This window comes from Platichthys flesus, chromosome 20, assembly GCF_949316205.1.
Source record: "Platichthys flesus chromosome 20, fPlaFle2.1, whole genome shotgun sequence".
In the NCBI taxonomy this organism is placed as follows: Eukaryota; Metazoa; Chordata; class Actinopteri; order Pleuronectiformes; family Pleuronectidae; genus Platichthys; species Platichthys flesus.
Window position 1 is genome coordinate 9,325,331 of NC_084964.1, and position 23,353 is coordinate 9,348,683.

At 43.6% G+C, this 23,353-nt stretch overlaps 1 protein-coding gene across 1 annotated transcript in view; it reads right to left on the reverse strand.

Annotated features, from left to right (window-relative positions):
* The window catches only part of trrap (transformation/transcription domain-associated protein), a 76,483-nt gene that overhangs the window by 46,000 nt on the left and 7,130 nt on the right, over window positions 1-23,353 (reverse strand). The window contains exons 14-40 of the mRNA XM_062414089.1: window positions 23,005-23,239; window positions 22,559-22,895; window positions 22,327-22,424; window positions 21,957-22,151; window positions 21,640-21,831; window positions 21,389-21,554; window positions 21,012-21,268; window positions 20,152-20,352; window positions 17,343-17,494; window positions 15,176-15,375; window positions 14,696-14,913; window positions 14,050-14,247; window positions 13,596-13,856; window positions 13,236-13,397; window positions 12,983-13,079; window positions 12,528-12,649; window positions 10,904-11,074; window positions 9,978-10,046; window positions 8,186-8,206; window positions 7,556-7,675; window positions 7,107-7,226; window positions 6,681-6,845; window positions 6,337-6,518; window positions 5,668-5,866; window positions 2,454-2,582; window positions 733-999; window positions 35-241 (exon numbers count right to left, since the gene is read on the reverse strand). Of these exons, the coding sequence (XP_062270073.1) occupies window positions 35-241; window positions 733-999; window positions 2,454-2,582; window positions 5,668-5,866; window positions 6,337-6,518; window positions 6,681-6,845; window positions 7,107-7,226; window positions 7,556-7,675; window positions 8,186-8,206; window positions 9,978-10,046; window positions 10,904-11,074; window positions 12,528-12,649; window positions 12,983-13,079; window positions 13,236-13,397; window positions 13,596-13,856; window positions 14,050-14,247; window positions 14,696-14,913; window positions 15,176-15,375; window positions 17,343-17,494; window positions 20,152-20,352; window positions 21,012-21,268; window positions 21,389-21,554; window positions 21,640-21,831; window positions 21,957-22,151; window positions 22,327-22,424; window positions 22,559-22,895; window positions 23,005-23,239 (4,741 nt within the window). The remainder of the gene's footprint in view (window positions 1-34; window positions 242-732; window positions 1,000-2,453; window positions 2,583-5,667; window positions 5,867-6,336; window positions 6,519-6,680; window positions 6,846-7,106; window positions 7,227-7,555; window positions 7,676-8,185; window positions 8,207-9,977; window positions 10,047-10,903; window positions 11,075-12,527; window positions 12,650-12,982; window positions 13,080-13,235; window positions 13,398-13,595; window positions 13,857-14,049; window positions 14,248-14,695; window positions 14,914-15,175; window positions 15,376-17,342; window positions 17,495-20,151; window positions 20,353-21,011; window positions 21,269-21,388; window positions 21,555-21,639; window positions 21,832-21,956; window positions 22,152-22,326; window positions 22,425-22,558; window positions 22,896-23,004; window positions 23,240-23,353) is intronic.

The following is a 23,353-nucleotide window of genomic DNA, read 5'->3' on the forward strand; positions in this document are numbered from 1 at the left end:
CTATTGACCAGTGCTCTACGGTTAATGTGCTTACCCTGAAGTGCTGCACGATGAGATGCAGTATGTGGACGAGCTGCGGTACCGTGTGTCCCTCCTCTACAATTATTTTTCGGGTCCAGTGGGTCAACATCTGGTGGCCGTCCTCCATGCGGGCGGGCACAGCCGGGGTGAGGATGGCCATGGCCTGCCGCACAATGGCCCGCGCCTCCATGGTGTGGGCCTTCAGCAGGCTGTGAAAGACCTAGACCAAGGAAACACACCATACTTAAAAGGAAGTGTCTTCTCCTTTTTGTTTTTTTTCTTACCCTTTAAACACTGTTACTCTTTCTACATTTCATTCATATACATACATACATTCATATTTCATTGGATTTCGATTTCAGGTAGTACAAATAAGCTAAACACTTATTTTCTGGCTCTCTTGCAAATATATACACACATACCACCATTTTTAATTCCACTATAGTAACATCAATATCTCCATCAGCACAATTCACACAGTATTCATCCGGGTAAGTATCTTCTATCATGTTTTCAGCTGTTGTTTAATTTCAGTTGAGTCTTTGTCATCTGGAGGATTTTCTTGTTTCATCTTTTTGTGCATAGTTTTAGTGTATTTTATATCTGCTAAACAAATTTGACTTGATTTATGGTTATTCTCCATTTAAGGTTTTGAGTTAAGTCAAACCCGTGCTCCAGAGTTTTCCCGTCTCTCTTTGAGATCCTCCTCACCTGCAGGACAATCTTCTTGTGGATGGCAAACTTGGCGATGATGTGGGCCAGAAGCAAGTGTCCACTGTATTTACAGGCAGGATCCACGCAGGCTTTGGGCAACAGGCACGGCCAAGCAAAGGTCATGAGGCGCCGCAGCTTGCTATTGCGTGATTTGTTGTTGTCGTGAATGTGGTGGGGAGCGTGCTCCACCAGCAGGGTGGAGAACTGCAGCAGGCAGATCCGCAGTGAGTCCAGAAGGTCGGCTTGCTTCTCTGGGTCCAAAACCTGGAAGTGGGGGTTAAAGATTGTTGGTTATGATGTTTGGTGGATAAAGAAATCACTTCATCTTGAATATGCAAAACAGCAGTTGCACTGGACTGTACCCAACTACATACATATCCATTAGAATAAATTATTTTTATGAATAACACAATTATACCAGTCTGGAGACCAATAGGGTGAATTTGATAAGATGACTGACAGGAGCATGTAACTAAAGTTCCACTGACACGTTTTCTGAAACAACCAAGATGGCTGCTGCTGTTGTGGAGAGGTCTGTTGAATTTGCTACCGATGCTGTAATATAACTGGATGGTATATTTTCTCCAAAAGAAGAACAAGCAACACCTGAATGCTGTAGTTCATTTCGAATATTCACTCTCTGCTAAGACACGCATTTTGCTTATAGCAATGTCTGGCTTAGGTTTGATAATGTCCCTTGGAAATCGGAAATGACCCGAGAGGTTCTAGACCCATTCACAGATGCAAATTGGTCTGGCGATGACAGCCTACAAGTATACTGCAGTTCTGAGCAATGTTTACTTCCCAAAATTACATTTGAATGACGCTGCAGCACAGCAGCAATCTACCTTTTCACATATTGAGAACCTTTTTTTTAAAAAAACAGCCCCCCCGCCCCATTAAAGTACACACATCACCATCTGAATTCCCTAGAGAGGAGATAGAGCAGCCAGAGAGAGGGAGGTAAGTGAGGAAATGAGTTTTAACCAGACCATAGAGGAGCCATTAGCAGCCATTAGGACCGGTGTTAGTCAGTGATGAGATCTGCCACAGCACAAACAAACATGCTGACCTTTAGCATGGTCACACCATGACATTTACAAGAGGAATTATAGCCTGGCCTGATGAATGAAACGTGATGGAAAAGAGGAGGCGGTGGGATGGTTGGAGGGGGAGAAGGAAATGAAGATGGATGAAGAGACAAAAAGGAAGAAGAGAAAGATAGGATTTCAGCAATTAAGAAGAGGAGAAGAATCAGAGCAAGTGGGACGCAGTTGATGATGACTGAGTACGGAGATGCTTTGTACTGATCAGAGATTATGAGAGGAAATGCAGCAGGTAATGAAATCAGAGACTGATGGAGAGACAAAGTCGGCTTTTCTGCTATGTTCAAATCATTGCTTCTGCTTTCTCATTGCTTTTTCGTGGTTTAATAGGGGAGGCAACGGTCGTTAAATGCATGTGAACCTTTTGCTGTAAAACCTCAAAGAAAACGTGTGTTAAGCTGCTTTCACACGACACAGCAGCACATTATCACAGAGGTATGGACCTAAAGTTTTTCACGATCCTCCAGTAAACCGAGAGAAGAGGAGGACGAAGAAGAAGCAGAGTTCCCTCATGGTTTTTCTCTTAAGGTTCATCACAGCGTGTGCGTCGTGCATTATAACCGACCCCACCAATCGATTACTAAATAAGTTGCCAAATATGTGCACGTATACCTTGGTGATGAAGACACTAGTGATGCTTTCAGGATTGTCTCCTTCAGGGTTTGGCGGCCCAAGCAGCTGTTCACCTTCCCCCTTCTCAAAGCTGCACAGGAAGGCTGGATTCAAGATGTGTTGCAGCACCTAGGAAAAGAGAAAAGCACATTGGGTTGATTATAATGATAAGGAAACCCTAAAACATTTTCGAGTTAATTAAAAGGGAAGATGTAACTTTGACAGCTTTGAGTTTCAAAAAGGCTCAAATGGATGATTTCAGTGAAAGGACTCCTTCAAGGAAGGTGAAGCTAATCAGTGAGATCTCCCGGTGTGGTCCTTCCAAAGATTCATTTAAAAAATCTGCACAACTCTCAACGGCACATTATCAAGTGATTAAAGTTAAAGTGATGCAGGCAGAGTAATAACAGCAGGAAAAAAAAAATTATTCACCAACAAGGGAAAGATTTACTCAGAAACATTTTAGACAAACTTCAGGTAAAGAAACATCAAATGCGAAACAAAATGATGGTAATAAGTGTGTAACGGTTAAAAATCCTATAAATTACAACTCCTGGGAACACTAAAGATGAGATCAGGATTATATTTTCCCTAATTAATACAAAGGCATTGAAAGAAATAAATCTAAACTACTGCGGAGGGACGGCTTAAAATACAATTAAGTAACCTGCAGGATAGTTGCCATGTCTTTGGCGGTAAAGACAAAAGGACCGATTAGCCAGTAAAATGCAGAATAACCCCACCACGGTACAAGTAACGACTGCATTTATTAAAGAAGCTGCTATCTGTTAATGAACCCCCCTTTCAATCCATCATTGGGGAGGACAGGGCATTGCTCAGTGCAGAACGAGCTGTGGCAGCGTATGTTCCAGCTCCTTCATTAACGCATTACTCACACACGTCCTGCACAATGCATGCGTTGATAGGACTTGTGCGCATGCAGGGGAACACGCACGCCCCTAAATGAAGACACAATGCGTGGGGCACAAGTGTGTTCCTGAGAAGTTCTCTAGTATCAATCACTGTAGGATCACAGACATGTTTCTGTAATGCCATCCCATTAGAGAAAGTGATCCTGCAGGCTCTGTTTTGCTGCATGTGTGCGCACATAATACCACTGGGCAAGTAGGCTAAATCCATTTCTGTAGGTGTCTTACTTATCTTAAATCTCATTTCCATACTGTTAAAAAAAATAACATGTGTGGGGGTGTGTGTGTGTGTATGTGATGTAGTGCTATTATGGTTCCTGGAGTTTTATTGTGAAGAAGCCACAGGCAGTGGATCATTCTCAATCATTGTATTGGGTAATCAACGTACTCCATTGATTTGAAGTTGTCATCTTCAATAATGTGGTTTCTTTCACTTGGATTTGTTAAATCTTTAGCCTCCTGCTGTGTATTTGTGCTACGCTGGATGTCATGACAGGAACAACAACCAAAAGAAAAAGCAGAATGTGAAACAGGAGCACGGTGATTCATGAATTTCATCCACACGTTTGTTTGTCTGCTTGAAATCTATGAAAAGTAGAAAAGCAGCACAAAAGCTTTTTTCAGTAACAACAGTTTTTTTCGTAAAGAACAAAATATGCAATATGCTCTCCTTCTCTCCCTTTCAAACACACACACACTTTATTCTGTGTCTTGATAAAAGTGACACATTCTTAATCTCAGTGATGCAACACAAGAACGCAAGCACAAAAAAAAATTACAGACACGCACGCACACGTGCCCATGTTATTATGCTACTGGGAAAAATGCGAAAGGCAATTATTCAAACGTCGGTGGAGGTACCACTCACACTGGGCACAAACATATTCACACAGAAACACATCATCTCTCTTTCTGACACACCGATACACACACACGCAGCACACAGACACACAGCTAACATCTGCTGGGCACCAGAGAGAACAATTAAGGGGAAAACAACACAATGCTGTTGGGTTGGTAGTACTGTAGGCTCAGTGCTGCTAAAAATTAAAAAGCAGCATTTGGGCCTGGAACGACAGCAGCACAATTATTCAGCTGGACTCAGTCTGCCTTTACTTTGTCTCTTTTTCTGGTCCATATGCTGCTGAAGCAACACAAGCTGAAAATTAGCAGAAAGAACTGGGTGGACTGAGCGACATCATAGACACAAGTTGTCCTTGGATTTGGACACGTTCGCCAGCTGCACAGTGCACAGTTTTGTGTTCTTTCCACACCGCCATGTGGCTCTGTGCTACCGAGTGCCAGGGCAGCCCTTCCCAACTGACCCGCTTTGTACTTAACAGCGGCGCTGTTGCGCCTCTGTGCCAGGTCGTGTGCCTGTTACAGCTGTGCGGCCGCATATGTCTGTGTGTGTATGCGTGGAGCACATGCATTCGAGAGAATGAGCTTAATTAAAAAGCAGCTCCAACGACTTGTAATGCTGGCAGCAGCAGGTCGGGTGGAGGACGGAAGCATTCATCTGTGAGCCTCTGAGGGTCTACAACCAGACAAGATGACCTTCCTGACTCCATCAAAGAACTTCTGCTACAGAATACACCAACCATTAAAGTCACACAGATCAGGTCCCTCCACACCTGCATTTCCCAGAAGCACAGAAGGCAAGCTGAGGTGATGCTCAAAGAAGTTAACTACATGTTCTATAATCCATTTTTGAGCTCAGGAATGGGCAGAATGGTCAACCAATAATGTTTTAAATCCATTTTACAGACAAAAAGCAATACATGTAAAACCCTATTTAAATAATTGCTTTCAAATATGGGCTACAAGTGGACCACAGCTTAATAGAATTTGTCAAAATATGTATATATCTATAGCATGTTTTTTAAGTCCAAAAATAAGTACTGCTCTAGTACCCCCATGCCAGAACAGTGGTGAAATATAAAAAACAATGCTGACAAAGTTAATTTCCTCCCTTGTAATGTTTTCAACAGATGGAGGATATAACGACTCAGTTCAGACATTTTAAACAAACATTCCTAATGATCCACCAATGCAATCGAATGTTCTGCTTATTTCACCACTTGAATTGGATCCTTTTCGAATGCTGGATGATTGTGTCAACTGTTGTGGTCCCATAATGCTTATAAAGCCGAGCAACCAGAGAAATACAGGTAATCTTTTACTTCGTGGTCAGCAATACTGTGTGTCATCATTATTTCAGCGCTAATCCCAAAAAGATCATTTGCAAAGTTATAAAAGCCTCGTAGGATTTCCAATGTGCGTACCTTCGCTTTGAGCTCATCATTGAAGTGCGGGTCATTGAACTCGACAAAGCGGAAGAACAGGGCCCGTTTCTGGGCGATGGAGTAGTTCCTGGGAATCTCCTCCTCCATGTATTCCTTCAGGAAGGTCATGTTGCACAGGAAACGACCCGTAAAGGCCCGCAGCAGCTGGAACAGCAGCTCAATCTCGGAGTAGTTACGCCTATAGAGGAAATATGCAGTGAGAGGCAGCAGGAGATATGTCTCTTGTGAACCAGTCAAACTGTGTGCCGTCATTTTTAAAATAGATTCTGCTAATAAACATTTAAAAAAGGGTGACTGAACACATGCAATCTGAAATTAATGCCTGCAGTGATTGAGGGTTAATTGCGGGGTCTCAAATAAACATCTGCTGTGTGTCTAGTGTCAGTGGGGGAGGAAGTCATTTGTGATTGGAATAACATTTTAGTTTGTTAGAATTACTGGCTCGTGGTCCTTACACAAGCTAATGTGTTTACACTCTATTAATACCATTGTTAATTTTAGAATAATGCTCGGTTCAAAGTTTGATCTGCAGTAACTCTCGAGGGAGGACAGACTCGACAGTCCCCCAGTCATCTGATCTGAAACGACATCTTTATCCAACATTTAGACGCATTTCATTCCCATCACAAGTTGAATGGCTGTACTCACTTGCAGTAGCTCAGCAGGCAGAAGGCCAGCAGCTTCGGCTCCTTCCAGTTGGTGGCAGCCATGTTGTCTTTGCGATGCCGCTCCTGGAAGGCCTCGCTGACCCAGACCCGTCTGAGCTGGCTGACCAGGGAGTGTTGCCCGGCCAACCAACCTTCATCATTCTTCACAATGATGCTGATGATCTACACAGACAGGCAGAAAAAAAATAGGGGTTAAAGGTTAAAGATGGTGGAATTACTCAGAGTTCACTTAACAAAAGGTGTACAACCGATCTGCCAATAAATGTGTGTAGGTGTGTGGGATGGATGTTTACCTCAACAGAACTGTAATGAAAATGTTTATACCTTAATGGCCTGGAACTGCAGGTCCAGTCTGGCTGTGGTGGTGGAAGGCGACCCAGGGCGAACTGTTGCTGCAGTGCCGGCAGGAACCAGCAGGGGGAGGAAGCGGTTCGGATTAGAGGCCAGCACGTCTCTTAGCGGCTTGGCATCTTTGTGTTTCAGGAAACTCTGTATATGAACATACACAAAACGCAACATATAGTAAGACTAGAGAACTACATTCTGGCCTGGCGCAGCAACTGTAACAACAGGGAGTGATCTGTCTCGATTTGGTTTTAAGAAGGACCACTGAGCCTCGCAACAGCCAATTTATCCCTGATTATAGGCCATTACTGAGGCAGCAAAAAGAAGCAAAATGTACTGTACTAATGACAAATGTGTCGATGAAATGACTGAGGGGGCTGCTGCTAAGAGCTGCCGGCGTCTGACCATGAACATGCGGCTCCACTGGGGGTCGTTGAGCGTAGCCTCCATCATGAACAGCTCTACTGTTTGAGACGGGTGACGCGTCAGGAACTTGATCAAGGGCTCCCTGAATGGACTGCCGGCCTGGCGCAGGAAGGAGGAGAGGAAAAGGAGTTAGACAGAAAAAGAGGAAAGTAGGGAATCCAATCATGAACACAAATACAGATTTAGATCACTTTCTCCTGAAGATCTTTGCTGATTACAGATGATCGCTGTGACATCCATTAAAGCATAACGATGATGGTTTTTATCTTTAAGCTTTTTCCCCCTCGTCACTGAAGTGTTTAGCAGTGCTCTAGAATTTCATTGCTACTCCTCAAATGCTGTTCACACTCATATCTATGATGTATTTTAAGCCACTACATCAAAGTATGGCTTTAGGTCTGTATAAATAAATGAAGCTGCTGTCCTACCTCTATGAGCATGGCTCTCTCTGTCTTCATGACGACCTCCAGCAGAGGTTTGACCAGAGTCTGCGGCGCGGCTGGGATCAGGTGGAAAAGGTTGATGATGGCAGAACAGATCTTCATCTCCTACAGAAGCAGACAAAAATAAAGAGTACAGAGGGAAGAAGGGAGTAGATGAAACTTTTCAAAAAATGATGGGACGAGACACGGACATAATTTCTGACAGTCTCGATGGACAGCCACTGTGGAAAGACTAGGATGAATTTTAGGCAAAAGACTGAAAATGACATTTGTCATCGCTAGGTATACAACTTCCACCAGGTATGGTGCAGAGGACCAGGGTCACATGAGTTATTGTGTTAAATGCACAGACTACAAACAAATAATAGGACAACATGTATTATAATCATCTTCATAAAACTTGCAATATCTAAAAAAAGAACTGGATTTTTTTTTTAGGTTAGATCAAAGCAAAGATAACGGTAACATTTCTAAAGACGATCACAGACAAACAGGGTGACTTCCCAAGCACTACTACCACAACATTGCCTCAGTTCGACAGCACAACATTTGTTAAACTACGTTTCAATCACTGACAGTCACCAACAGGAGGCGCCACACCAGGTCACTTCTCACCTCAACGCCCTCCAACGCAGGCTGTACGGGAACGGGAGACAATGATCAAAGTCAGCAAAGCAGTATGTGTGCAATTTTGTGTGGCTGTGTGTTGTCTGTCTCTGTTCAATATGGAGGGTGAAGAGATAAGACAGGGTGATAGTGAAATGAATGGGACAGCACCAGCTTTTACCAATGACCTCGGGACAAACCACGGGTGAATTAAACCGTGCAGGGCACCTTTTGTCACCCCGATAATACACCTATTATCCCTTCTTTATACAGTTCCGATAGATTAATTGGTTATGTAAGAAAATTTCATTTTCCCATTATTAAAAATATCAAGGTAGGCCTGTCACAATAAACACATTTTGTCGGATGATAGTTTGCCCCAGAAATGATTGTGCTATACATGATATTGTTATCATTGTGAAACCATTGTAAATAATGACTAATGAACTTCATCCTAAAGAATAATCAGTCTGACAATTGAATTAGAGTTAAGAACATTAAAATATCCTAAATAAAAAAAACATCATTCAAATAAACCACAGGCAACGAACAATAAATACAATGGACTGTCTAGCTCTGCTAACAAAAATTGCACTTGAATAAATAGCTAACATTTGGCACAGAAACTGTTTCCTGCTCATTAAACAGGAAGGTTGTGATTTAGATGAGCTTTTGGCTTTGTATTGTTTTAGGTATTAAGTATTCCAGCTTTTTCTCTAGGATCGTGTGCGTGTGCGTGTGTGTGTGTGTGTGTGTTTGCTCGTCTCTGTCACTCTCCTCACACAGACAATCACATGTATTTGTCTTTCCCGACAAACCGCCTTGTTAACGTTTCAGTACTTTCTTCTCTTCACTGTCCGTGTGTCAGGGTGTGAGTGAGTGGGCCTGTGTGTGTGAGTGTAAATTCTGCAGAGGAGATTGGGATGAGGAAGCAACACCACTCGATTAAATTCAGAGACACACCAGCTGAATGTTTAGTGTACCGGTGAGACCAAGGAACATTTTTTGTCGCACTTCAGAGATTCTTCGACGCATGTGAAGTAGTGGGGATGTAGCCTGAAATTATTTTTCCCCCATTCCAGCTCTATACTCACACCTCATTACTCTACTCCATATCCTCCTCCTCCCTGTAAAAACCCCTCTTTCACGCCCACATGTCTTCTGACCATCCCTATTCGACCCCTCTCCATCCCTCGTTCTCCAGTTTTGTCTTTATCGGGCTTGGCTAATTGATCCTGTGACCCTTGCTGTGTTGTCACTGCCAGCATTGCTGTCAACAGGCACAAAGACCACGAGCTGGTAGCAGGGACAGACAAAGGGCCAATTTGCATCTAATTAAGCACATCATTTTGAGATGGGGCAAGAGGGGACATTTTTTTCTTTTATTTCTCCGAGGGGGAGGCAGCTGTTTTACCCCCCTCTCTTTCGCGCTCACCTTTCCTCTGCCTTTACAAGGTTATCTGCCGGGAAGATAATGAGACGACACAGCGCTGGGCCCACCGCCGCCTGCCTGGCGCCTAATTAATCATTGATTGTAATATGGCCACTCACAACTCATCTGGGAGGAGGCCACGTTGAGGGGGTGATGACTACATGCGACGATGGCTTTGTGTGTATGAGGGGCAATTTCTGTCCCACCCTGGTGCAAGCTATTGGTTTAGGCAGTATACAGCTGTATTTTAGTCAAGAAGGATTTCAACTAAATCTATGCTTCACTGTGCGATGAAAGTTTTGCGTTTGGAATGCATGTCTGAGTGCTGTAAAGTATGGGTATGGGACACAGTAAACGGTGTATACTCACACTGCCATCGCTTCGCTGGCCTCCCTTGTGGGTTATTACAACCACCTCCATCCACTTCCTCAGGTGTTGCTGAGAACGAAAGAGGCAACAAGATTAGATTTAGACTCTATTTGGACTCTATGCAAGTAGTTTGTAGTGTAGTCTGGGCATTTGCCTAGCTCAATAAGCAGAACATGGCACCAGCAAGGACCAGCAAGTTAATAACTCAAGATCACAGAAATAAATAACAAATGTACCTCATAAGTATTAACCTATGCTGCCAAGGTGTGTGATAGCAAGTGTTCCCATCAATTCAAAATATTGGCAAGCATATGTAAAACTGAAATATACAGAGGCAGTCCACATCTTTAGCCACATTCTTGAAGGTTTTGTTTTTATAAAAGACAGTATTATGTTTACTCGTATCTGTTATGGTTGTGAGTATGAACATTAATACATCATTTAGTACAAGAAACTAGTAATTGCTAATTTTGAAGAGAAAGAGCACAAATTTCAACAAACCTTATTTGATTAATTTGAAGAGTTAAACCTTAAAAATAATCAGTCCCCATTCAGACTTGATATTAATATCCATCCTTAGTGATAGGACCACAATTGGTCTTCACCAAGTGCACGTCTGAAACAAATGCACCCTGACAATTTGGTGAATGAATTTAGCCTTCACAAGCACAAATGACGCTAATGATTATTTGCATAGCTCACATGATACCAATTTAGAAAGAATTTTAATATTAGTCGTGAACAGACGAACTTGACGCTGTCAGATTGTGACTGGACCTCTCTCCGAACAGATGTTAATTCCACGTCCGAGGGCTTAAATACTTAAATATTCTATGATTCAAATCGTTGCACTGACCCTGACACAGTTAAAAGTTTGGTCGCAAAGTTGCTGTGATGGTGATAAGACAGACTTTGAGGTTCCTCACCATCATCTGATCACAGAACTTGTCGTTGAAAGAGGTGGGGAAAAGGCGCGTGACGGAGGTGAGGCGGTTCACCACGTTGAGCGTCAGGCTGCGGTAGTCACCCAGCATCATTAGCAGGGGGCGCATGTGAGTGTGGATCTGGTCCACCTCGATGGTAGCACCTTCCAGGAACTACAATAGAAGACAGGATTAGCACTGTTAAACATTTCAAATGAACTTAATTTAATCATAGTCCAAAATATGCTTCTACTGAATTGACAAATGATGTATCTCTTGAAATCATACCTCAAAATAAAGGCTTGTGTTGTGTGGTTTATGGTGATAAATTAAATATATTATTATTCATATCAGATGTAACACAATAAATCAAATAATTTTTCCTTCACATCAGACCAGACCTTGTCGGGCTTTCTAGCACCCATGAACTGCTCACCACTCTTGTGTCTCCATTAGGAAACTAAGGCCACTCAAATGAGGGCAGGGCCAGCCTTAAACAAGCACACGTGCCAACACTGATGACGCACACCCACAACCTCACAAAAGACGTGAGGGGAATGATGCATGGCAGCCAGATTCATTTTCCTCTCAGTGCTGAGAACAAACACTCCATCCTGTATCGATTGGGCCATGGCAACGCTCATTAGTGCGAGCAGGGCAGAGATGAAAGAATGGAGGGGGATCAGAGAACGGCCGGGCCAAGAGAAAAATTAGATAAAATAAATAAATCACAGGATAGTGAAAAGGAGTGACAGTGGTAAGGGAAGAAAATGAAGGTCACAGAAATGGAAGGGAGAAGCAACATAGAGCTCGGGGGGTAGATGGATAGAGGTGACGACGGTGTGGATACTTTGATGAATAGCAGAAGGCCTGGTTCAGGGAGAGTGTGATAAAGCAAAGGGAGGTCTATATGAAGACAACTGGGTGGGGAAATACTAGGAGGGTAGGATTTACAAAGGACTTTGAAGACGGCGCATGACCTGAGTGATATAGATAAAACGCTAATGGAGAGAAAAAGGACAAAATCCAGATAATTAAAAAACCATTCTTGCAAAGCAAATTATATAAAATAAGCAAAACATGCAATATCATAAAGTTTCGCAGAGATAAATTAAGAGATTAAAGCATAAGGTCGACATTGGAGAGGCTTTAATCCAGGTTTAGAAAGGTCATGTCGGTGGCTCTCGGGCTGCTCAAAAGGAGTTGTAATTGAAGTGAGTGATGTAACACAGGTCTGAGCTTTCTGAGCAAATCGATTGAGAGTCTTGAAATTAATTCTCAAACAAATGAAAACTGGGAGAAAAAGAAAAAAGGTGAAGATCGAAGTGACGGAAAAGTAAAGATGGCGTTGCCTGGCAACTAATACATTTTTTAAGTTTCAAAATGTGGTCACAGTGACAATTTCACCCGTTTTGTGTGAAGCCAAACCATAAATAAAGCACTGTTGGTTTTGTGATCATATTAGGTTTAATGATTTTTTGAGATATAGGAAAACATTGAGTTCCTCAGTGTTTATTCGGGGAAAAAAAATGCACTGGTTTTAATTGATAAAGAAGATTGGTTGAGAGGCAAAATCTAATTCTATGCATCATGATGTGAAAAGTTAGCACCTAGTTCTTACACTGACCTTCCTCATGCACGCCTCGCCAGCTTCCTGTAGTTCATTGTTGGTGGAGTTGAGGGCTTTGAACAGAGCGGCGATAATCTTCTCTCTGGACTGGGGCAGGTAATTACAGGCTGCCAGGGCATCTACAGACAGACAAGAGATAAGTCATATCAATAAAATATGCCATACAAACAAGAAGTCATTTCAGTTAAATAAATAAACTAAGATTTTGTGAACAAATTAACAATCCAGTCTCACAGTCGTGAAATGTAAATACAGTCAACAACAATATTATCCCCAAAAATCTGAGTAAACATGAAAGTTGCTAGACAAATGATTTTTTTTTAAATAAAATCTATTATAAATTTCACTAAGATTGAGGATTATAGTCTACAATAATATTAAGCACAATTTAAGAATCATTCACAAAAGTCCAGTTATATACAAAACACTTATGTGAAGTGGGCTCTACTCACTGAGGGCAGCAATGCGGAGGGGAACCAGGGAGGGGAGACTCTTGTAACATGGCAGCTTCATTAGAGCAGCATCCTCTGCCTCACACAGGTTTAGCAGCTTGAATGGACGGGAAAACACACACAAAAAAAAGTAAGAGGTCAATAATCAAGAGGGCTAAAGTGGTGATTAAAGACATGTATTAATATGATGTATTAAGAAACGGTCTGAAAAGGAGATTCTTCTTGATAACAATGACTCCTGCGTCTTGCATACCTCTGTGTAGAACACCTTGTGCTCCATGACATTGAGGTCCATTGTGAAGAGGCGGGGCTGCAGGGTGGTGCAAAACGTGTTGCCCTCCATCAGGCCAATCTGGGCATTGGCAGGCTGGTGGCGGAGAAGGTGCTTCTTGGGGGGAACCATATCTTGCAACACCTGGAGAGAAGGGAACCCCGTTAAAACACATTTTAAGTGGATTCAAAGATATTTTGCTCACAAATTGAGAAAAAAACGACTCCTTTAGTGCAGTCTACTTTTTTGTTCGGGGGAAAATCAGGTGGATTTGACATCAAAGTAGCACAGCATTAAATCACAATATACATTTTTAGAAGAACTCTCAGTCCTTGGTTTCACCTCTTTGTGTGGTTCCATGATGACGGTTACACTCTTGCCGGTGACCTGTGCCAGCACCTGCAAAGAGTGCATGGCCTGCTTCCTGACAGTGGAGTTCGGGGAGGTGACCTCCCGGACCAGGTCGTGCGTCACCATGTGGAAAGACTTGTCCTGGGCAGCCAGCAGCTCCTCAGTCTTTTCTTCGTCTTTCAGCGGAGTGGCACAGCGCACCAGCAACTGCTCCAGGGTCGTCTTCGCCATGGCAACTGCGCCATTGGACACCTGTGTGAAAACCAATAGGTTTGTAAATGCAGTAAAGAGCCCGGATTGAATTGTAACAAAGATGTTTGTAAAATATCATGGGAGGACAAAAGATGGAGGTATTGTTTTCCACCCAGTTATTAATAATAGACATAACTTATATTGCTTTTGGAAATATTTGCTAAATACTTGATTATGCATTATTTTCTCTCACCTCTCCTGTGAGGTCCATCATGACAAAGAGCAGGGCCTTAAGAAAGGTGAGCTGGTTCTGCAGCACCCAGATCAGCGGGAGTCTCTCCATCAGGAACTTGATGGACACCACGCCACCGAGCTTGGCGTACCAGGCCTGCTCATAGCAGCAGGCGCAAAGGCGTTCCACAATGTACGAGAACAAGGGCAGCTGACACGCCTGCAGATGAAGACCAGAGGACAGGAGGATTTATTGATTCCCATTTAGAAACTGCAGCAGTGTCACTCAAGCTGAAGGAATCACTGTCAGTCAATTTCTTTGTCAACAGCTCTTCCAAAAAAAAACATCACTGTCGACAGTGTACTTCTTGGGTCGTTATAGCCCCGCCCCCACCCAATTAAACTGGATGACCAGTTGTTGAGCAGATACAAGTACAGTCAGACAGAAATGTCTCCTGTTTATACATTTATAAATGCAAAAATAAAACATTTTATAAACATTTTATACAAATATAAATAATAAAATATAAATAATATAAAATATAGAAATAATTTCTTAACGAACCACATTGTTTATCTCAACTGCAAAACAATGAGTACATGGTCCTCGGTCCAAATGTCTTTATTAAATCATTAAACCGTCCAACATCCTACTACCAGTTACATACCCTCTCCTTGGACCCGAGGATGATGCTGGCCACGTCAAAAATGACGGCCAGTGCCACCTCTCCGATCTTACACAGCTCCTTCTCCTCGTAGGCCATGCAGATAGCTATGGCATCGATCAAAACCAATGGATCCATGCCCTTTGAACCATTCTCCTCACTGTGGAACATGGCAGTGCTTGGCTGGCTGCCTAACTGGTAGCACGGCAGCAAGAACGGACCTGGGATGAAGGAACGGCACACAAAGAAAAAAGTTATTAGAATAGATTTATGTAAATTTCAAAACAGGTACAAGATGTTACAGTCCGTGTAGCCTTCACATTTAAATGCCCGAATTTATGAAAGAAATTGTCGTAAATTCAAAGAAGGGAGCAAATTGGAAAGTGACTGATTCTCTTCCGTAGCTGGGGGGGGAATGCCAACGCCAGGGTAAAACATAAAGCTAATATTAGAGAGTACAGCTGCAGAGGTGCAGTCCCTCACCACACTGCTGAGCCACGGCGACCATGGTGTAATGGCGAATCAGGCTGGCCACGAAGGGCAGCGCGCTGGGCCTCAGGTCCTTTATCACCGCAGACATGAATGCCCCAGTCAGGGCCTGTTCAAACGTTCGGCGGGCAGGCGTGTCTTGTGCTTTGTAGCGGTGAGAGATGATGACATTGGGGATCCACTTCTCAGTGAAGCTAATGGGGGAGAAAAAAAAACACGATGAATTAGAGGATTACATATTAACAAGGGCAACATATTAATATGGGACAGTCGCAGTGAAACTTTATTTGAGCCCGAGGCCCAAACATAATTCAATCATTTGTGTTCAGCCCATGCAAATTATATTTCAAAGTAAAGATCCATTTCCAAAGCCCGTCAGCAGCCCCCCAACCCTGCATCTCTGATTCCATTTGTCCTTAAATTACCTCCTAGTTCCCCCTGTCTCTCTACTCTTTTTGTCTGCTCCTAATTCCGCCTCTGTCTTTGTCCCCTGTTGGTATTTTTGTTATTTACTGCAGCTGAAGGCAACTGGGCCACGGCGTGATTGAGCAGCTGTTTTCTCCATGCTTGAGCTTGTGTTTTATAATGCCACACGCCAGGGGCAGACCTGATGGATCACTTCATTTCATTATTGCCATTTAAAAGACTGCTCTTCGGAGGAAGAGAGAGAAGAATCGGGCTGAGGGAACGGAGAGGAAGGGAAGAGGCAAGGAACGTGGCGGGTGGAGAAAGTGGGCTGGTATGGTTGACAGAATGCCTTTCATTCATCGGGGGGCCTGCCACTCCACGTTTTCCCCAGTTGGCATTTCAAGAATTGTCTCTTTCCTTTCTGAACTGATTAGACTATATTTACAGTAATACTGAGACAATAGGAGACGGTGGGAGGAATATGAGGGCACAGAAACAGAGTGAAAAATCCTTTGAGAGAGAGAGACACTGCAAATCGAGACATCTGACAAGATGAGGCGGAAGAGCACCCCCCTGATCATAACTGACACACTTCATTATCTCCGCAGAAATGTTCTCACAGACGTATTCATGCTTGTGTGTATGTGTGTTAGTGCGTAATGACAGGAGAGTGTAAGGGGCATGGTGCAGCGTAAACAGACAGGGGAAAGTCAATTAGCCCCTGCCCAGGGATCAATGATGGTAATGTGTCTAATCCACCCGACAACCACCCCCCCTCACGCCCTTTCTGTTTGTCTGTCTGTTCATGTATGTGTCTCAGCGATGCAGTGAAATCTGCCAGAGGGTGGGTGGGGGAGGTGGGGGTCCCTACAAGTGTGTAATTAGCAATTCCTGCTTCAGAGACAGAACTATTGAAGCAGTGTGTGTTTGGGGGGGTGGAGGGTGGTGAAGACTTGATGCAAGAGACTGAAAAGTGGGGCATGTCAGCAGGTGTAGACCTTGTGTAATGGTGGATGGGGTTGGGACATGACAGACAGGAAGGAGAAGGGGCAAACAGTCCACATGGGGTAGAGGTGAATTTCTAATTAAGCCAAGTAAAGGTTAAAGAGGGGAATGATTGATTGGAGATCTGGTTGTTTACGGCTGGGTGCGTGACATGTAATTTAACCACCTCCTGTCAATCATGTAGACTTAAAGCTAGGGCTCGTAATCCTAGGGAAAGAAAGAGCAGGCCATACTTAAAAAAAAGGATATCGATATATCCCACTCCCTCTCATTGGCCCTCTAGTCAAAGCCACGCCCCGAAACACATGAACCCGCATCGCCTCACAACTGCTGCAAGCTGACTTTCCGGGAATCGCTCGCTAACTTCTTCCTATCGTCTCTGCTTCAGAGGGATATGACTCTCCGGCTTGTCAAGACTTGAGTGCATGCAGGCAGGTCAGTTAATGACAGACAGGTAGGCTAGCCAATCCCTTTATTTGGTCTGAATGAAAGGTTTATCCCAGTCCTAACAACAGACTTCATTAACAGACTAATAGCTATGGGGACGTGAAGGGGAATTCAACAAATGAGAATAAAAGCTTTTCAGATACAAATTACAAAAACATACTATCTGCGTTGGCTCTAATACAGCAACTCACCAAACTCCACCAAAAATGGTCGCACTCTGGAGCCCTGGCCACACAAAATTGCCCAGGGAAAACAACAATCAATCGATCGCACAAAGATCAAACAGAGAATGCTGACTTACTTCGGATGAGACAGGAGCTGGTAGAGAGCGTGCTTGTTGTCATCCAGACTGGTCATGGCCACCAGGAAACACTTGATGACCTCCCAGGCCTGCCGTCTGTAGTAGGGCTCTGTGTTGGCGCTCTTCAGGCAGTCCAGAGCCGTCTCGATCGCCTTGAAAGGAATAACAATGACAAAATCTTAATTAGTTCCACAGTGACATTGGGAAAGTTTCCATGATACAAACTGATGATGTTGTTCAGTTTCTAAGATGGGAATTCGTCTGCAGTATATTTGTTTATTTTTTTGCAGAATGTAACACGGGGAGCATCTGGCCAAGCAAAGGTCAGTATGATTCCTACATTATGGGCTGACAAGCCATGGCAACCAGGCACTTGAATGTGGAGAAAATGAACTAATTAACGCCACTCAGAACAGAGAGGCGAAGATTAGGAAAATGCAAGAATAGATGGAGACTGAGAGGAGAGATGAGTGCACAGCATAATTGAATTGTGGAGCTGTCAGTGTATTAGGATATCAGGGTATTGCTGTCACAGCTGGGACTCAGGATATCTACTACAAGTACATGGAGTTTTCAGACAGTACTCCGGTTCTGTCAGTTTGTACACACTGAATCGTGTTGTATATATAATTAATAATAGACAATTAAACTTATCCCAATTAATGACAAAGTAGTCTCAAATCTGATTTAATATATCTCTTAAGCCGCTTTCAGTTGCTCCAGACATTTTCCAGAACTTTTCCTGAGTGCCCTTGTAAAATGTCGGGAATATGTCAGAGTGAGCCCATGTGACGATGCAGCAGTCTGTATAATCCAATCCAAATTTAGCTATAAAGCATATATAAAAAAAAAAAAATGGACCAAAGTGCTGTACACCAATCAATAGATAAAACATAGCATAAAACATAAACATGACATAAAACACTGTTTACAAAGTAGCAATGAACCACAAGATAAAACCACAAACAGCCAGACTCTCAAACAGGGTCAGAGAAAGCCAAGGAGATCAAATGGGTTTTTTAACTCGTTCTAGAGTTTGGGGGCCAGAACAGAGAAGGCTCCTTCTCCCCTGTGTTTCAACCTTGCTTTAGGGACGCCAAGAAGTGATTTGTTGGCAGACATTAGTGTACGTGGAGGAATATATGGGTGAAGAAGGTGGGAAAGGGAGGATGGAGCCTGCCCATTCGGAGCTTTATAAGCAAACGCTAACATCTTACAATTCACAGGGATCCAATGGAGAGACGCCAATTCAGGCAAAAATTTGCTCTGGCTTGCGTGTCCCAGTTAGAAGTCGAGCAGCAGCTTTGTGGACTAAATGCAAGCGAGAGAGGGAAGCCTGGCTAACACCATAGAGGGCAGTACAAGAATCAAGTCGGGTGGAGATAAAGGCATGTATAACCCTCTCAAAATCACTGAAAGAAAGGAAAGGCTTGACTTTGAAGAAGCTTCTTTAGCGGCATTTTACAGCTTCAAGTCTCTACAAGCGTTGCACACCTGAGTTTGTGCAGTTTATCTTCCTCTCCCTGGCAGATCCTCTTAAGCTCTGTCAGATTGGATGGGAAATGTCTGGGAACTGCCATCTTCAGGTCTCTCCAAACATGTACTTTCGGGTTCAAATATGAGCTTTAGCTGGGCCATTCAAGGACAGACAGAGAGCTGACTGGGAGCCACTCAAACGTTTTCAGAAAGGTGAACCGTCGCCCCAGTCTCAGGTCACATGCACTTCTGGAGCAGGTTCTTCTTTCAAAGAGCTGTCTGTGTTTGGCTGCTTTTATTCTTCCCTTGATTCTGTGCAGTTATGTTGAACCGTCAGAGAGAAAAGCCCACACCGTAGCATGATGCAACCAGCATGCTTCACCAAAGGGATGGTATTATCAAGGTGATGAGCAGTGAGTCTTAGTATTTGGAGGTAACTTTCGTTTCATGAGAGCAATGAATCTTTTTCTTCTTAGACTCAGAACTCAAATCAGGCTGTTGTATACGTTTTAGCTCTAAGTCGCTATCAAGCCTTCCATAAAGGCTTGGTAGCAAACAGCTATTAAATCAATGAAAAAAAAATGTCACGAATGCACTGGTAGAGGTAACTGGTTATTAAGAAGAAGGAAAAAACATGTTGGGAAAGAGCTTGAAAGGTGAAAGAGGCGAAAAAATGCAGATGTGCAGCTTTACTCCCCCATGAATGTTTTACACATTGTTCTATCTGACAAGATTTAAGTTATTCAGATCGTTGTGACTCAATCTCTCTGCTAACCTTACAGCAATTTAAGCCGTCTCTAACTCCATGTGCCGTCTCACCATATGGCTGCATCATAACCCTGATTCATGCCTTCAGCCTGCGCATGAGGGTGTGCAGCATGTGTGCGCCGCCTAATCTCACGATGATGGCAAACACACAGATGGATAGCCAGAAAGAAGGAGCAGCCATTAGTGAGAGTAAATAATGCCGCCATGGTGGCCCACACTAGATTGATGAATGCTGACTGGGTATGAGGATGAGAAACAGGAGATGAATTTAATTACCTAGAGGACACACACATCTCCTCCCTTGCTCACTCACTCTCTTTCACTCTCACACACACACACACATAACCCCCGACAAGGATATATTGCTCTCTGAGGAGAACAATAATGAGGAATGTCAGCCTCTTCTACGTTTCTTACTTTCTTTCTTTCTAAAAGTGAAATACGAAGGGAGTCTTACAACTGGTTTCAGGCAGTGTGTGTGAAAGTGAAATCTGTCCCAAAAGCTCCCCTGAAAGCTCTAAAAAAAACAATATTACAAAGTGAAGGACGTCACATCATGTCTTACCTTCTCCATGGGAAGCTGTATGGACGCCTTGCAGTCAGTGAATTCAGCCTTGATGCTCGGGCCCTGGACCTCAGTCACCACATAATGCAGCCTCTGAGACTCCTTCAGCATCTTCCTGTTGCTGCCTCCAAACTTCCCCAGCACCCGATAAGCTACGTGGGAGATGCTCTCCGCAGGATTACGGAGGGTACGCCACAAAGCCTGGAGGTGAGAAGGAGAAAAAAGAATTGTAAGGAGAACAAAAAAAACGACCCGATACTAGGAAAGCTAGCTGTTAAGTCACTAGTTATTAACCTATTCTGGTAGAAAAGTGGTATTAGAATTATTTTTACATTTATTTGTTTGGCTTTTGACAATCAAACTATTATTATTCTGAACTAAAGAACATTCGTGGAGTCATCAGGATTAGAAACAAGTCATTTATTCTGCTGTAGTGAGGTGTGCAGATATTGCCACAGTGCCTCTTGACCACTAGAGGGCAGATATGCTAACATGTTATAATTTACAAAAAGCTAAAAACATCTTCAGGAAATATGCCACAAAGAAAGCTTGTGCTCACACGAATTTGACTCCTTCTGGATTAAAATCTAGATTTCTCGAGAGGCTATGAGCTCTCAGAACACAGATGCAAGTTTGTGTGGTTCTTCCGAGTAGATTTGTGATATTTGTACTTTACTTTTGTAAATTAAAGACTTTTTTTCTGCTAAATTAGCTCCTTTATCCTCGAAATCTCAGATATATTTTTCCCTTTAAGTGGCCAGAATACTCTGTTGTAGAAAACATTGTCCAGCCAATCGGCTCAGTAAGAATTATATTGATCTGAGCAGTGAATATTCAAGATGATGTGAAGAGCCTCCCACCTGCATGAGCTCAGCCCTGACAGGCTGAATGTGGTCATAGAGGAAGTCCGGCTGTAGGTTGTCGACGCACAGCTCCAGCGTGCGAAGGCCCTGGCTGACCAGAGTCTGGGAGCCGTTGAGGGCAGATACCAGTGGATCCATTAGCATGGGTAGGTAGGGCAGCAAGGAGCTCAGCCGCACTGGCACAGTCAAACACAACTCCACAAACAAGTCCTTCATGTGCTGCTTGTGAAGGCCACTCTGCAGCATGTTCAGACCTAAGGACATGCAGAGAGTAGATTAGAAAAATAGAAAAGTGTGAATTTGTATAACTGATTTGTTTTTTACCTTTACCAAACACAACCGTTACTTGAGAATAACTATGTGAGAGGTTTTACCTTGCAGCAGGTTAGGGAGAAGGGGTAAGAACTCCTGGTAGAGCAAGTCATGGCTGCCTCCACCAATTGAGCGGAAAAGAGCCCGGAGAAGCAGGAAGTAGTTGTAGGGTTCCTTAGCTGATTGGGCGAGTTCCATGGAGCTGTTTACAATCTTGTGGAGGTGGGGCTGTGGAAATTAGGGCAGTCACACTAGGTAAGGATAACCTAATATTAAGGAGAAAAAAAGTTACCAAAAACAAACGCTGACATACCTTAAGCATCTGCTCATTCTCAGCAGCAAATAGTGAAACTGAACCAAACACCAGCTTGAAGAGCTTGAGGTAGAGATTCGAGAGCTCGACATTCGAGCCCATCTCTGGCAGACGCTCGAGAAGATACTCCACAAGGATGGTGGCAAACAGAGCAGACGTTGACAGGTTGGCTAGGAAAGAGTTGGCCACAATCTAGGACGCAGCAGAGAAGACAAAGACTTTAAGCACATGTGATGAAGATTAGCTGAAAAAAAAAATCACATCAATCCTTATATACAAAGTTGCATTCTATTATGTATATGTGAGCGAGCATGTACCTGTAGTGCATAGTTCTTGGAGATCCTCTCCACCATGTACGGCACAGTGGTCTGAAAAATCTCCTTGAACGTAAGGGGGTTCATCATGGTGAAGACACCGGCAAAGTGCTCCAGAACCTCCTTCTCCTCCTTCATGCGTACTGTCTGACAGTTCGCCACCCTGATGTATGTCTGCTGATTATTAGCAACCTGAACCTGATCAGGAGAAGCATGAGAGTTTAGACACTGGACTGCTGAATTGCATTATAACCGTTCTGTTTATCAGAGTGACATCTCACTGACTAATCTACATTAGTTAGGGATTTCAAATAGGATTTCACCTCAACAAACCTAAGTTTATTGCACACACAGTCAAGATCCGTGGTCATACCTGGTAGATATCCAAGGCCTGCATGGCATATTTGACCAGCTTGATGTATATTTGTGTTTCCTTTGGCTGAAGCTGCTTGTTAGGGATGAACTGAGCTTCTGGAGAGAGAGAAAATCCTGGACGTTAGTGCATGTCGACAATTTTCATCGGACACTTATGAATACATTTACATGCTGGAAAGCTTAATTGCCAAATGGCATGATGGTAGCTGCATGGATCTGTCTCCTCTCACCTCCTGGGGCCTTGCACGAGCTGATGCCCCAAGTAATCGTCTTCACTCCACACACCAGGGTCTTCACCAGGCTGCGGCAGTCGGACACCTGAAACGTCTGCTTGTCTTCCTTCTCTCCAGGTCGGTCAAAGGGGGTTGTTGGCGCTGGAGGCGCTGCAGCAACGGGCGTGGGAGGAGCAGGAGGTGGAAGGGCGGGTGTGGTGGACGGAGTGGGCGTGGCTGGTACCCCAGGTAATGCCCCTGGGTCGACTACACCCATCTCTGACTGAGGCTTACACTTCTTGAAGATGGAGACAAGCTGGTAGCGCGCAATCGTGTGAAACTTCAGCACAAACACCTGATTTGTGGGTGGGAGAGGTAAAAAAACAAAAAAAGGGTTGTCAGTCCGTATCAAATATTCTGTACATCATTGTTTATCGTGCTGATCCCAGCTCTGCACTACCTACCTCAAGCATCCTCATCAGGATGTCCCGTCCATTGCCGTTCTCCTGCTCTGACTTTAAGCGGATGCAGTCCACCAAGTTGAGCAGTAATTTGCAGGACATGGTTTGGATGTTACTAGGAAGTGACTCATCATCAATGTTTTTGGCAAAGAGCTGCACAGCCAGGGATAAATCTGTCAGGGGCAGGTTTTGACGAACATGGTGCACCAGGTCTGCTAGTGTGCTGTAGGCCAAGGGTCTGGGAAGAAATGGGAGACGTGTCACTTTGACATTTAGAAGAGAATTATAATCACAATTCATGAATTGAAAACCAGAAAGCATGTGCTCCACTGAACTGACGCTTTTAAAAGAA